Source organism: Neophocaena asiaeorientalis, unplaced genomic scaffold (assembly GCF_003031525.2).
Source record: "Neophocaena asiaeorientalis asiaeorientalis breed wild unplaced genomic scaffold, Neophocaena_asiaeorientalis_V1.1 scaffold126, whole genome shotgun sequence".
Classification (NCBI taxonomy): Eukaryota; Metazoa; Chordata; class Mammalia; order Artiodactyla; family Phocoenidae; genus Neophocaena; species Neophocaena asiaeorientalis.
The window spans coordinates 154,001-169,096 of record NW_020174565.1 but is presented as its reverse complement, the minus strand read 5'-3'; the positions used below and the strand labels follow the sequence as shown (position 1 = coordinate 169,096).

At 35.6% G+C, this 15,096-nt stretch overlaps 1 protein-coding gene across 1 annotated transcript in view; it reads left to right on the top strand.

Moving 5' to 3' along the window:
- LOC112408361 (desmocollin-2-like) overlaps window positions 1-15,096 on the top strand; it is a 32,528-nt gene that overhangs the window by 1,686 nt on the left and 15,746 nt on the right. Inside the window, exons 2-7 of the mRNA XM_024757962.1 lie at window positions 5,135-5,219; window positions 6,113-6,312; window positions 7,426-7,545; window positions 8,828-8,983; window positions 10,466-10,610; window positions 11,600-11,766. Of these exons, the coding sequence (XP_024613730.1) occupies window positions 5,135-5,219; window positions 6,113-6,312; window positions 7,426-7,545; window positions 8,828-8,983; window positions 10,466-10,610; window positions 11,600-11,766 (873 nt within the window). The remainder of the gene's footprint in view (window positions 1-5,134; window positions 5,220-6,112; window positions 6,313-7,425; window positions 7,546-8,827; window positions 8,984-10,465; window positions 10,611-11,599; window positions 11,767-15,096) is intronic.

The window sequence follows — 15,096 nt, the reverse complement described above, 5'->3', positions numbered from 1 at the left end:
GTATGTCTTTGATGACAAAAGGAACGGATTTTGCTTAGATTCTTAATAAAGTTGACACTTTTTTTTTTTTGACACTTCTTTTTAAACATTGCCCTTGAAGGAAAAGGCATGATTAGGCACGGGTACTAAAAGGCGCAGGCCATAAATAGCTTTGATCTTATATACTGACACACACAACTTTCCGTGTGTTCTCGCTTCCTTTTTAGAAGAAAGCACATATAAGGGAATAATAATAAAGTTGAATAATAAAGTTGAATAATCCTCATTCTTTGGCCTTCCTTAGCTTCAAAGCTGGATAGGCCAGAAGTGGGGTGGCTGTGGCTACCCCCCTCATCCTACTGCATTCTGGCTGGAAGGCTTGGTGGGTCTTACGCTGTTCTGATGCTCGTGTGCATGTCTGTGCAGAGTCCTGCTAGCCTCAGATGCTTGTTGTGGCTGTGAGCCTCATGTGTGATAGACGTGTTAAAGAAAAGTAGGAACATTACTAAATAAAAATGGCTTGGGGGACACCCCTTACATTTCCCTTCCATCACCCTTCTGTGAATCAGCTTCTCCCAACTTCCTCATCTTGCCTCACCTTACACATTGAGTAACCACTTGAACGCTGCCTCTACCTAAACACCTAATGAAGTTTCTGTCTCTCTAAGGTCATCAGGGATCTCCACTGCTAAATCGAAATCATTCCTTATACAATTCCATCTTGTGGTTGGAGCTCTTCTAAATCAGGAAGTCCAGCATGAACATGGACCTGAAAAACCATTAAGTAATAAAAATGTCCTATAAAATATTTCAGCCTTACTCATAGTAAGGAAAGATGAGTTTAAAACTACATTGGTTGTAAAGCAATTATACTCTAATAAAGATGTTAAAGGAAAAAAGAAAAAAATGGTCTATATCAGAAAAAAATCTTTAGAAAAACAAACAAATAATTTAAAAATGGTATTACAAAAAAAGAGAAAGAAATACATTGAAATGTCATTTCTCATTTGGCAAACATCCAAAAGTTTGACAACAGGCTCTGTAGGCAAGAATGTGGAGAAATAGAAACTCATAAATGGCTAGTGAGTGTTAACAAAAAGTTACAATGCCTATGGTCTATATACAATCGTAACAAATGTAAATAGAAACTTTTACTTCTTCCTTTCCAATTTATATGCATCTACTCTCTTTCTGTCTATTCATATACCAAATACTGCATTGTTTTAATTATTGAGATTTCATAAGACCTTTCAGTATCTGCTAAAGCTAATATCCTTTCATTGCTTTTCTTTTTCATAATGTTTCTATCTTTAATTGTTTATTTTTCCTTATTACATTTTATATCTGCTTGTCTAGTTCCAGAAAAAATATTGATGGGATTTTTTTTTTTTTTTTTTGCGGTACGCGGGCCTCTCACTGTTGTGGCCTCTCCCGTTGCGGAGCACAGGCTCCAGATGCGCAGGCTCAGTGGCCATGGCTCACGGGCCCAGCTGCTCCGCGGCATGTGGGATCTTCCCGGACCGGGGCACAAACCCATGTCCCCTGTATTGGCAGGCGGACTCTTAACCACTGTGCCACCTGGGAAGCCCAATGGGATTTTTATTGGGATCATAAACTTTATAATTTAACTTAGTGTAAATTGATATACTTACGTTGTTGATTTTTTACTATCCAAAATAATAATATATATTTCTTTTGTTCAAGTCTGCTTTTGTGTCCTTCAGAAATAGTTTCAGGTTTTTCTCAAACTTTACATGTTTCTTGTTAAGTTTACTTTTTGGTATTCTAACTTTTTATCACTTTTGAAAATGATTTCTTCTTTTCCATTATATTGTTTAACAGATTTTGTTTATGTGTAGGATGACTAATGATTTCTGTATTTTAATAGCTGTTTCTGCTCCCTTATGAAATTTTCTTATTGTTTTGTGGTTAATTTCCTTGGGTTTTCCAGATAAATAGTCATATCAAATGCAAATAGTGGGTTTTTTTAACCTCTTTCTTTTCAATTCATATGCCATCTAATATCATTCTCTTGCCTAATATACTTTAATGTAATGTTAGCTGTAGATGATGACCCTTGGGAAGTCTATCTTGTTTCTGAGTTTAGTGAGGCCACTGCTAATGCTTTTCCATCGATGATGTCATTATAATATAAAATAAAATTCTATTGAAGTAGCACTTATCAATTCTTATTGGGGGCACTTTTTAAAAAAAATTTAAGAATGGTTATTGACTTGGTCAAATGGTTTTCAGCACCTATGGTGCTGATCACATGCCAAGGCTTCTTTAAACTAATTAGCGGCCTGTGTTTCCTAGAGCAAATGAGTGATGTGAATGTGGATCACAAATCCATGTGAGGACCAGTTTACTTCTAGCTTACTCTTACAATGAAGGTTTCGCATTTGGAGATCCAGATTAATGTGGACAGATCTTCTCCTAGATCTTAGCCAGGTCTGTGCTTTGATTTCACTCCCCTCTCTTGAGGCCAAAAAGCCAGAATCTAATCTTTTCAGATAAGAAGTTGTTTCTGGTTACTACTGTGTTCCAGCTTTATCCTCAGTTTTTGCCTAGCTGGATGGTTTTAGGATGGTTTAAAAACATGTATCCATCATTTTTAGTTTTGACCTGGGGGTTGGACTGAATGCCCTAAGTCCCATTATTGGAAATGAAAATTGTTCCCCTAATTCATTTGTCACACTGGTCAGAGTTAACCTTATTCAAATAGAAAGCTGCTTATGTAATTTATCTGCTTAAAACAAATCTTTGGTTTCTTATTATCTTTAGGAAGAAAAATATATATGTGTACTTTGTTAAGGCTGTTCAGGACCTGTCCCACACCTACTTCTGTGAATCCAGTTTAAACTCCTGTCCCTCTTGTGCTATATGCATCAACCATCGCAAATTGCATTTTCAAGTCTGTGTCATCTCTGGGCCTTTGCATATGCAGTTCCTATGTTTGCAGCATACAAGCTGTGCCTCCCTGTGACATGGCTAACTTGTTGCCCCTCTTCACCTGGCTCTTAGAGGAGGCTAGTTCCTAGTGCTCTCCCAAAGCATCCTGTACTTCCCTGTCATAGCTTTTATCCTCCATTATTGAAATTACAAATAAGTCTTATCCTTGAATTGAACGTTTCATGAGAATCCCTTTTACTGCGCTGTGTCTAGTACATATTAGAACATTCAGTAAGTATTTGTTGAATGCATGAATGACTGGATGTCCAGGATACTGTTATCTGAGATATTGTCTTAATTCGGCCACTTCTCACCTTTTCCATCGTTTTTACCTTAGTCCAAGTCACCACCTCTCCTCTCAGATAGGTTCCTCCCAGTGGGTCTCCTTGCTTCCACTCTGTCTTCCCCATAGTCTGTTCTCACATGGCCACCAGAATGAGTCTGTGTAAATGCTCACCACGTGACACCACTCCACAGTGTCTAAAACCTACTGTGCTTCTCTTTGCCCTCAGAATAAAATCTGTACTCCTTACTGTGGCCTTTTAGACCCTACATGATATGCCTATGATTGTCTCTTCAATATCATGTCCTCTTACTCTTCCCTCACTGTGTTTACTGCTACACCCTTCTTTTTGTTCCTTCAACACACCAGGTGAAGTCCCCTCCCAGGGCCTTTGGCCTGGCTTTTCGCTCCACCTGGAAGACTCTTCCCCAGTTAGTGAACTGGTTTGCATCCTGCTTTCACTCAAGTTTCTGGTCTTTATCACCTTCTCTTCCTGTTTTATTTTTCTCGTAACACTTACTCTTGGCATTGTGTGACCTTTGTGCATTTGTGTATTTACTTCTTGTCTTTTAGTGTAAAATAATCTCTGAGGTCAAGTTCTCTTTGTTCACCGTAGTAACCTTTGAACACTTCCTGGCACCTAGGCAGAAAGAAGAAATGTTGGTTGAATGAATCAGTGGGTGTATGCCTTCTGTCACCTTGAGCTGGACTCTTCGCATGTCTGATTCTACTCCTATTCTCTCTGGGCTATGCAACCAATGAAGATTCTTTTCATCTTTTTATTTCTAATTCAAGTACAGTCTCTTTGTCATGTCCATCTCTGAGTTCCAAATGAAATGTAATCTCTGCCATGCTTGGTCCTTCATACATAATTAAATTAGATACTTAAAGGGTCTTTAGTGTATTTTGGAAATAAAAATTTTCATCCAAATTTTGATGATTTTAATTTATGTTTATAGACTTTTAAATAACAGTGTAGGGACTTCCCTGGCAGTCCAGCGGTTAAGACTCTGAGCTTCCACTGCAGGGAGTATGGGTTCAATCCCTGGTGGGGGAAGTAAGATCCTGCAGGCCGCGCGGTATGGCCCAAAAAAATAAAAGTTTAAATAACAGTGTAAATGCTGGTTGGCTGTTTTGCTTTTCATCAAAAACCTTTGCAAAAAACTGTGAAACTTTCAGAAGCATCCATTATAAAGTTTCAGAGAGAACAGAATTTATTTTCAGTGTGCTCAAATATATATTGTATTGGAATTGGTTCAGCATAAATCACTAAATCATTTAAATTTTTTAAGTGAAATATTTTTAACACTGACCTTAATTCTCATTATTGAGAACTTCAAAATAAGTTCATATTTCAAAGTCGTGTGCTTATATGCGTGGGGTCATATGTAAATACTTTTTAAGTCACTCCATGGCAATGAGTCAGTGCTTCTCTTTAAAAGCATTGGAATTTTCTTTAGGATATTTTTGATTTGGTAACAAAACTCATAGACAGTTGACAGTTAATTGAAACAACTTGCTGGCTCATTAAATTTGTTTTTGTTTCTCTTTCCTTTTACATACCTGTGCTGCCTTCCTAATAGTTTCCAGTGATTTCCCACAAAAGGGTGTCATTGGTTTCTCAGTATATCCACTAAGTTAGTGAAATTATTATTAACTTCATTTTACAGACTAGGAAACAAAGCCCAAGAGGATAAGCAATTCTCTGAGTTTACATGCTTTGTGAGGGAGGGATCCATGGCTCTTAGTCTGTTGTTTTTATTCTTGTCTTCTATGCAGTTTTTTTCTGAATTCTTAATTCAGTGTATGCTTTTTATTTTATTTTGCTAATTATATAAACAGATTTATAATTATACAAACTTGTGTAAACTATGTACACATGAAAAGGCTCTTTTTAATGTATAATACTGATTTTTTTAGATCTTAACATTTGCCTGTGATGCCTGCAAAACAGTGACACTACATGTTCCCTCCAAACTAGATGCTGTAAAATATATTGGTAGAGGTAAGAAAGTGCCAAAATATGTACTAAATCCTAATTCGGTATATGATCTTGTAAAATTAGTGTAATCTTTAGGAGGATAACTCTATTGGAACTAATAGTTAAAACTAATATAGTACATTCCAATACTTTTTAAAAAATATATATGGTGTCAATCCAATGAACGGAATATTGTACTTTATTGAAAAACATGATTATATAAAGTAGTTAAAATTGTTTAGTTTGAGTAATTACTAATATTTACATTAGACGAAGGATATGGTATATGTTATAACACGTCTATGAAATTGAGAAATAGTATTGAAACTATTTCTTGAGTTTAAAGGTGTTGTTTTTGGATTTTTATCCTAAAATATTTTGGCATCTTACAACATTTACTTCCACATATTTTGTTTTCCATTATTTTTTTCATATAACTCAAATGTATACCAAAAGATCAGACCAATGAAGACACAGAATACGATGACTATTTAACAACAGATGCAAAGAGTTCAGTAATAATTTAATGTAAAAACTGCCAGTTTTAATCTCTAGATTCTGTTTAACTTATTTTAAGTGTTCTCATGTATTGCTCTGTGGCTAGTTTCAGTTAATAAAGAAAAACTTTTTTGGTGTGAGTTTAATATTCAGACTGTAGAGTTCACATGCTTTGATTTCAGAACAAATGTCTCTTCTTTAAAAGGCTGTGAAGTAGGTATCAGAAGTGACGGATACGTTTAGTTAAGCACAACTGAATTAACCGTATAGTTTCATATATCCTTTTAAAAATGCAAAACTTACAAGTGTCAGTGTAATTAAAGTTTTTGACTGCCCCACCTCAAATGCATAGCTTACTGTTAAAGCTGTATATTGCTTTGTTTTACCTTACAAATGATTGCTCTGTACATTTTCTACAGTTAACCTGAAGGAGTGCTTTAAATCTGCAAATCTAATTCATTCAAGTGATCCTGATTTCCAAATTTTAGAAGATGGTTCAGTCTATACAACAAATGCCATTCTTTTGTCCTCAGCGAAGAGATCTTTTACCGTATTACTTTCCAACACAGAGACCCAAGAAGAGAAGAAAATACTTGTCCTTTTAGAGCAACAAACGGAGGTATACCAAAGTATAAAAATGAAGTATGACGAACTGTTTTCTTCAGGTGGAACTAACATGACCAGGGAAGATGTGAATCAAAAAAGATATGGGATAATTTAGCTTGAAGAAGAATAAAAGTCATGACTCAAGTTAACATTTTTGAAATGGAAAAGGGTTGTTCAACCTATGTTATCACAGGTTATAATTTCTTTTTATTTGGGACTTAAAAGGAGAAATTGGGATATGGGACAGCATGAGAGCTTGAGATTAGACACAGAGAAGCATCTTGATCTTCACTGTGGAATAGGTTTCCAAAACAAGAAACATTATTGTTTAAGATATTTGTATATAACTTGGACTTTGTAGCTTTTAATTATTCAAGAACTCATATGGCATGTTAATGACTTAGGATGGTGTCCTACTCTGGGCAGCAGTATAGGGTCATGCCATGGTTAATTACTCTGAGATACATGAGGCATCCAGAGATAGGTCTCATGTATCTTAGCATAATTTTTAGTCTTAGAAAATGGAGGACTATCTTAGGTTAAGGTTTGGACTTCACACATACTTATGACTTTTTGACATCCAAGATCAAAATGACTTCATTCAACCACTGGCCATTACTCATGACAGCTGTTTGAGAGTTGTCACCATGTTTCTCTCCTCGTTCTGACACAGATCTCTCTGTTGGTCCCCTGGCTCTTCCTAGTTGCCGGTGAGTGGAAGACGCTTATGCTAAATTTAGAAGGGCACCTGTCTACTTACATTCTTTGCATATTTCTCCTCCCATGTTTTTGCATGGCAGTGTGGCAACAGTACAGTTTTGTTTTTTTTTTTTCAGTTTTGCTTCTAGGCTTCCAATTTCATCTCTCTCTCTTCCATGTTCCCACCAAGTTATTTTCTCAAGAGGATTGCTGTGATAACAGTTAGGGCAGGGATGTCTTGGTTATTTTTTTTCTAGTATTGACATTTCGTTTGGTTTTCAAGCACTACCATGGTCTTACGCCTCCCCATCTAATCCTCATGAGAGGAGGAAGATGTATCAGAGTTTTAAAGTTTGAAAATAATGTAGTTGTTGGCTTTTAAATAAATAATATTTATTATTAATATTTTTTTGTCTTCTAAATTGAGGTACTGAGGAAAAGGCGTTCTCAAGAAAAAGTTCTAATACGTGCCAAGAGAAGATGGGCTCCTATTCCTTGTTCAGTGTCTGAGAATTCCTTGGGTCCTTTCCCACTTTTTCTTCAACAGGTATAATTTACTTTCCTTCCACTGTGAGAGTCTATGGTTTCCATCTTTGTAAAAAATTTAGACAATGAGTATGCAGTTATTTAAAAAGTATGTGTGTATGAATGTATGGGTGAGTATGTCTATCATATGTTTCAATATATGGTATAAATGCATCTCTGTATACCTACGTATAGTTTTTTTTTGCAGTTTTAGTCATGCAAAAGCCATTTATAAAACTGTAAAACCCATATAGCACTGTCAAACACATGCTTCCTTAATGAATTTTCATATCATCAAGGGTATCTCAGAGCCTGGGCATAGTCTAGAAAATCCCAAAACGCCTTCCGTAACAAAGGATGAAATTGTTGATAACAGGTCAAATGCCATGAAGGGGAAAGACACGTACACCTTTCCATGGTTTCTTCCCAGGTCCACTGCTTAAATCATACTGGATCCACATTTTCTCTCCCCTGTTTCATTTTTAGTGGAAACCCCAGCAAATCTTCTTTCCTTCCTCCCTTATCAGTGGTCACTACCATTCAGTCTAGCTCTTAGGTTTCTTTTCCCCCAGTTCTTGAAATGGTGAGAGAGAATCCTTGTTTATATCCCATCAACAAATTCAATGCAGCTGAGAAAAGAGCATTTTAAAGTTGAGAAAGAAATTGTTAGAAAATAATTGTTAGTCATCCTAATAGATAAGGATCCTACTAAGAGGGTGAAAACAATTTGGAAAAAAATTTTTTTTGAATCAAATACCAAAGTAGCACACTTGCCAGGATATTACGTCATTTCCATTCTCACTCATTTTCATCCTCCCATTTAGCCCCTATAATAGAGAAGATGCTGAGAAATAACAAAAACTAATTAAGGAAACCACTTTCCAAATGTTTGCCTGCTGACAGTATACTTTAAACTCAGTGTCTCAAATATTATGTTATATATAATAAAACTTGAGGTGTAAAACTTTGACAGAAGGATAACTTTTCATGCTCAGAATACTTTGTTATCTAAGACAGGGAAAGTCCAAAATGCTTGATCCATGTAGTTACATGTAGCCTTTAAAGTACTTCTTAGTTATTCCGGAAAGCTAAGATGCTATTGCATTATTTTCCTCATGCCTTGCTCTTGAATTTCACAATTATTAGGCTTCCTTATTCTATTGCTGCTTTTTATTCAGACATAATAATAAATTAAAGAGGGCAATTACTTATTGTAGAATGTCAGTATGATTGCATAAGTATATAAATGAAAGTTTTGCTGAAATACAAATTTGTCTTTTATGTATATGATGTCTACTTTCTAGATTCAATCTGATACAGCACAAAACTACACTATTTACTATTCCATAAGTGGGCCTGGAGTTGACAAAGAACCTCTAAATTTATTTTATGTAGAGAGAGATACTGGAAACCTGTTTTGTACTCGTCCTGTAGATCGTGAAAAGTATCCATCTTTTGAGGTAAGTCTAAAGTTTACATATTGTATTAGTAAAATTAAACGTGGCTATTTCGTCTGCCTTCCTCAGTTCATTTACTCTTGACTGTTTTCTGACTTTTGGCCTCCGTGCTCTGGGTATATCTGATAGTACAGACCTGACTGGCAGCAAAAAGAATTTTATAGAATAAATAGCCTTCGATTCTATTAGATTGTTCTGCGAATTACAGTTTACTATTTTTCTTTTCAAAAGAAAAAAAGAGTACCACTTTGAACAGTAGTTATTTATTTGGCAGAAAAGATCTGTGAACCTCTTATGGTACTGAGAGTGATACCATAGGAGGTAAGTCAAGTTCAGAAGTTAAGCCTTGGTACCTTTGCAATGAGAGAAAGTTAACTTGTGGTAAGCAAGTAAGGAGTGTGGACAGTGCTTAACTAGGATAACTAGGTCTTTTCATCATCTGGGCAACCTCCTGTGGTGGGATGAGCGTTAATATATAAGAATTTAACCTAATGTTGTGTTGATTTTCCAACAGGAGCTGGTCATTTTGCTTAACTTAGTTTTAATTATTTTATATCTATTTTGGATGATGTAATTACTTAGCTTTAGAATTACTACAACATGACCTTCTAAGTACCTGTGATGGTCTGTTCTTTCTATGATAGCTGTTATGAGAAAAATTGGAATTGAAATTCATATTATAAAATCAAAAGAATAAATCGCATTCTAGACCCAATGTATAACCACTCATTTGGTCCATTTCTGACTCCCCTTTTTTAAATTAAAAAATTCTTATGAAGAAAGTTATCTAAATACAATCATCAATGGGCTTCCCTGGTGGCGCAGTGGTCTAGAGTCCGCCTGCCGATGCAGGGGACACGGGTTCGTGCCCCGGTCTGGGAAGATCCCACATGCCGCAGAGCGGCTGGGCCCGTGAGCCATGGCTGCTGAGCCTGCGCGTCCGGAGCCTGTGCTCCGCAACGGGAGAGGCCACAACAGTGAGAGGCCCACCTACCGCAAAAAAAAAAAAAAAAAAAATACAATCATCAATATGCCTAAAATTCTAATTAGAAAATAAAATAATATCTCAGTTAACTGCACCTGGGGAATTTGGAATCCTAAGAATTCAAAGTTATAAAAGATCCAGAAAATTGTATTTAAAATTCATGCACCTGAAACTTTCAAACAAAGCAAAATAGTTCTCAAGACACTTTCGGGAAAATAATAATAAAAACCCTTACACTCATGAACAACAATACAGCAATGGTGAGGTAACCAAATTTAGCTATGTTATTATATTAGATAAATTTAAACACAAAATGCTATAGTGCACCATGAAATTAACCATCTCTTCTGGCATTAAGGTTATGTTCACATCCAAAAACAGTAACAAATGGTGAAATCCACACTGTGATGCTGAACAGTCTCCAAATGAAAGCCAAAGCGAAAGCAAGTTTGAACCGTATTTTTTTTGCTTTTTTTTTTTCAATTTTACTCTCTTCACAGCTAGTTGCCTTTGCAACAACTAAGGATGGATATACTCCAGAATCTCCACTGCCCCTACTAATCAGAATCGAGGATGAGAATGATAACTTCCCAATTTTTACAGAAACAACTTACATTTTTAATGTTTCTGAAAACAGCAGAGTTGGTGAGTACCTACCGTGGCAATATATGGCAACTTAATGTTTAAATTTATTAGCTGAGTTTCACTCTGGCCCCTGGGAGGTGGCACATCCTGCTGCCAAGAACAAGGGACTTGCCAGACAGGTGGCTGTAGGTGGCATTTTACTCTGCCTTTTGCTAGCTGTCTGACATGACCCTGGGCAAGTTTCCTAATCTTGACAAGCCTCGGTTTCCTCATCCGTAAAATGGGATATTAATACACAAGGTTGTTTTGAAGGTTAAATGAAGCACAATATACCTTGAGGGCTAAGCACAGTGCCTGAAAAATAGGAGTGACTCAATGTTACTTTGCCTTCCTGTGTGAGGTAAAATAAATACTTTTAAGAGACCATATTTTCTAAATATTCTAAGAATATTTTTAGAATATTCTTTTCTGAAAAAGAATAAGTCTTTGAGCAATGGATGTCTTGGCCTTGAAGAGAGCTGGCTGATGTTCTATAGTGATTAAATGATAGTATTCTGAGTATTATCATAAAGGTCATGGAGAATAATATATTTTCTCAATCTTCTGAAAATTGACCATTTCAGCTAGGAGTCGGAATGCAGATTTTGAGTCTTCCATTAGAAAGATCTAACTAAACCAAGAATTTTCAGAGCAAACTGACCCATCTGATCAATTTAAGTGTAGGCTTACAAATAGAAAAAGGTTGAAGAATAATTGGAATTCTTTAGTCTAGGAATACAAAGGCCATGGAGGGATATTATCAACATTTATAAATTTATACAATAAATACAGTAAATACAAATATGGTCACCAAATTCCAAAATGTTGGAATGCTGGGATATTTAAAAGTAAGTGCTATTTTATATAGAAGTCTGAAAATGTATAAAACCTATTACTATTATCAATTATGTGGTCCAAAACTTTTTTGTGGTAGATGGAGAGGAGTCAAATAAAGGGAAAGTTGAAAGTGTAAAAGTTTTTGAAATTAAAGAGGATTTTTCTATATGTAGGTACTACCGTGGGACAGGTTTGTGCAACTGACGAAGATGAGCCTGACACACTGCACACGCGTCTAATGTACTCCATCATCGAGCAGTTACCAGCATCACGCACCCTCTTTTTTATGCAGCCAGCTACAGGTGTGATCACCACAACATCATCTCAGCTAGACAGAGAGGTAACATAAATATTAACAAATAAAGCCTGATTATCACATGGCTACTTAGCAGTACCTGCATATCTCTGTATACCACCTGCAGATGTGCTTTTGAAAAGCATGTTGTGAATCTGATTTAACAAAAATTATTTTGGGTAGGTTGATGGAGGTCATTGACCTTGCAGTGCTCTGATTTTGAACCGCTAATTCATTCTCTCCTGAATTGTATGTTTTATAAAATCAAATTTCCTAATATAAACATATTTATAGTTGTAAAAAACAAGAAATGTCATATATGAAAAGTAAAACTTTCAGAATTTTCTTATCTACAGATAACGATGCTTCTTTTTCTATCTGTGTCATTTCTTCATCAACAATCTCATCTATACTCTTTCCCCTTACATAGATTAAATGAAAAGTTTATCTGTCTCTGATCTCTGGTTTAACATTTTCAGTTGACTGCTAGAAATCCTAATTTGAACATTTCACAGGTACCTAAGATTCAGTACATCTAGAAATGAATTCTTCTTTCCTTCTAAACATGCTCTCCTTCCCATGTTCTCTAGTTAAAATGCCATTAGTACCTTCTTTTCCTTTACACATTTTTTCTAATGTCACCTTGGATTCATGTTCTCAAAATTGTATTTGATGTCTCCTCTTGTAGATCAAATTACTTTCCAAAGAATTTGATATTGATTCCAAAGTGATCGTAACATTCACATTCTGTCCATTTCTACTGCAACTACCCCAGTTTAGTAATTGTTCATTTTGTTATTAAACTATTACCTCCTCCACCAAACCTTTATTCTGGCCTACTTCCTACGTTTATAATCCTTAATATTAAAATATAGTAATATGTGTTTGTCACGTTTTTCTTTGATTCCTAAAACTCATATCGATTCATTTCCTCTCCGTCTTGCATGGATTAGAGAAGTGGTCTGCAACTTTTCTGGTCTCAGGACCCCTTTACAGTCTTAAATATTATTGGAAATTCCAAAGATCTTTTGTTTATGTGGCTTATATTTATCACTATTTAATCTGTAAGTGTTTAAAACTATAAAAGTTTAAACTATGTATTTATTTACCCAATTAAAATAATATATTACATGTTAATGTAAATAATATTTTTATAAGAAATGATTACATTTCTAAAACAATAAGTAATTTAGTGAGAAGAGTGGCATTATTATGCATTTTCTAAATCTCTTCAATACCTGACTTAGTATAAGACCAATGGATTCTCACATCTCCTGCATTCAGTCTGTTATATAGTTTTAGTCGAAGTATGCAAAGAAAATCCAACATGATATGAAGTTAGAAAAGAGTATGTTAACAGTAATTTCAGATCATTGTGGAGAGTCTTCTTTGATACACCAAATCTTGACAAGTGGTAGTGTCATAAATGTGTTTTGCAATGTGCACTCTGAAGAAGCCTTGTCCATGAACTTTTTTACCTTGTTACATCAAAATACATTGGTCTTTCTTCTGCTATGAGTGCATAGTTTACCATGTGTGATTTTGTAACATCGTGCATTAGTCATATAGGAAATATTGACTCACTGAGTTATGTAGATCCTCCAAATATTGACACATCTAATTAAGCAATATTGGAAAAAATCACCTCCTCATCTCCATTAATATCACGATGGTTCATAAAAGTTTTCCAGAATCCTCATTTTGGCTTGAAAACTCCAATTGACCATTGGCAACAAATAGCTGTTTTCCTTGAAATGACATATTCACCTTACCTATGACAAAATGTCTTCCAAATATACCAGTCTGAATAACCATAGGTATCTTTCATGTAAAAATGCTATTCTATGAAAAAAAACCCCGATAGCTAGTTCAGCTTATAAATCAATCACACAAGTACTTTTCCATGAAAAGAACATCGTACTATGTTATGCAGAAGTGCTTTATATATACCTCCTATTTCTTTAGATAGACTATGGGTTGAAATCTAATAAAATTTATTAAAATTAATCATTTTTACTGCATTTACAAGGACATTCCTAGGTAAATTTTTAATTTTAATTCAATTTTATAATTTATTTTTACCATGAGTACGTGCCAGTGAAGTATGCAATTTCGTTTGCAATGCCAATTCATTCAATTGCTGTCACAGCTGTACAAATTATACAGATTCTTCATGGAATTTATGTGCTCAGAAAGAGCAGATTATAGACCAAATTCTCTTTTATCATCAAGCCTTGAATAGATCCTTCTGATAAATCAGTTGAAAACATTTGACTAATGAAGGAGTCTTGGAGTGCTTTTACCCAAGAGAGCTCTGGACTCACTTTCTGATCCCAGGTTTCCAATTTTTTTTATTGTTGGCCTTCAGCCCTTTAAGCTCTTTAAACATCAGAATTTTTCTTCCATCTGAAGATATCACAAGTTAATATTTAGGTCCCAAACTTGATTCCTTTCTTTGTTTTATCAGCCAGTTGATCATTCCCAATAAATCATAGTTTATTACAAACAGAATACATATTCCCTCCCATAAGTAATACTAGTATGAGCTTTTAAAATTTTTTTAATGAAATAAGGCCATGAAGTTTTAACTCTCATGTGACTGATTATGAGAGAAGAGTAAATTGGGAAAAATTGGGTTTGTAAAAAGCATAGTGATCGAGAGAAATATTAGTTTTATTTTAGGTAATACATGAGGGCTAGAAAGTTTAAGAGGTCTAAAGGGAAGAAGGTGGCTTTTTTAAAATAATTAATTAATTAATTTTATTTTTGGCTGCTTTGGGTCTTCATAGCTGCACGAGGGCTTTCTCTAGTTGCGGTAAGTGGGAGCTACTCCGTTGCGGTGCGCGGGCTTCTCATTGCAGTGGCTTCTTTTGTTGCGGAGCATGGGCTCTAGGCACGCGGGCTTCAGTAGTTGTGGCACGCAGGCTCAGTAGTTGTGGCTCGCGGGCTCTAGAGCGCAGGCTCAGTAGCTGTGGCGCACGGGCTTAGTTGCTCCGCGGCATGTGAGATCTTCCCGGACAAGGGCTCGAACCCGTGTCCCTTGCATTGGCAGGTGGATTCTTAACCACTGTGCCATCAGGGAAGCCCAAAGAAGGTGGCTTTTTAAGAGAAGGGTGAATATTCTAGGTGGACAGTTAGGATAGTTTTTTACATATAATTTAGTCTTATGAAAAGAGGTGAATTATAAAGGAAGGTGGTGTTAGAATTTTATAGAAGAGGAAAGCTAGGGAAAAATACGTTTCCAACTGCCCAAGAGTACATTTGTTATTTTTGAACTTGGAAGTAGAACCCAAGCCTCCTAATGTTCAGTCCAGAGACATTATTATTAGTGTTGTTGTTAATCCTTCCATATCTCAACACTTGTGACAAATGAAA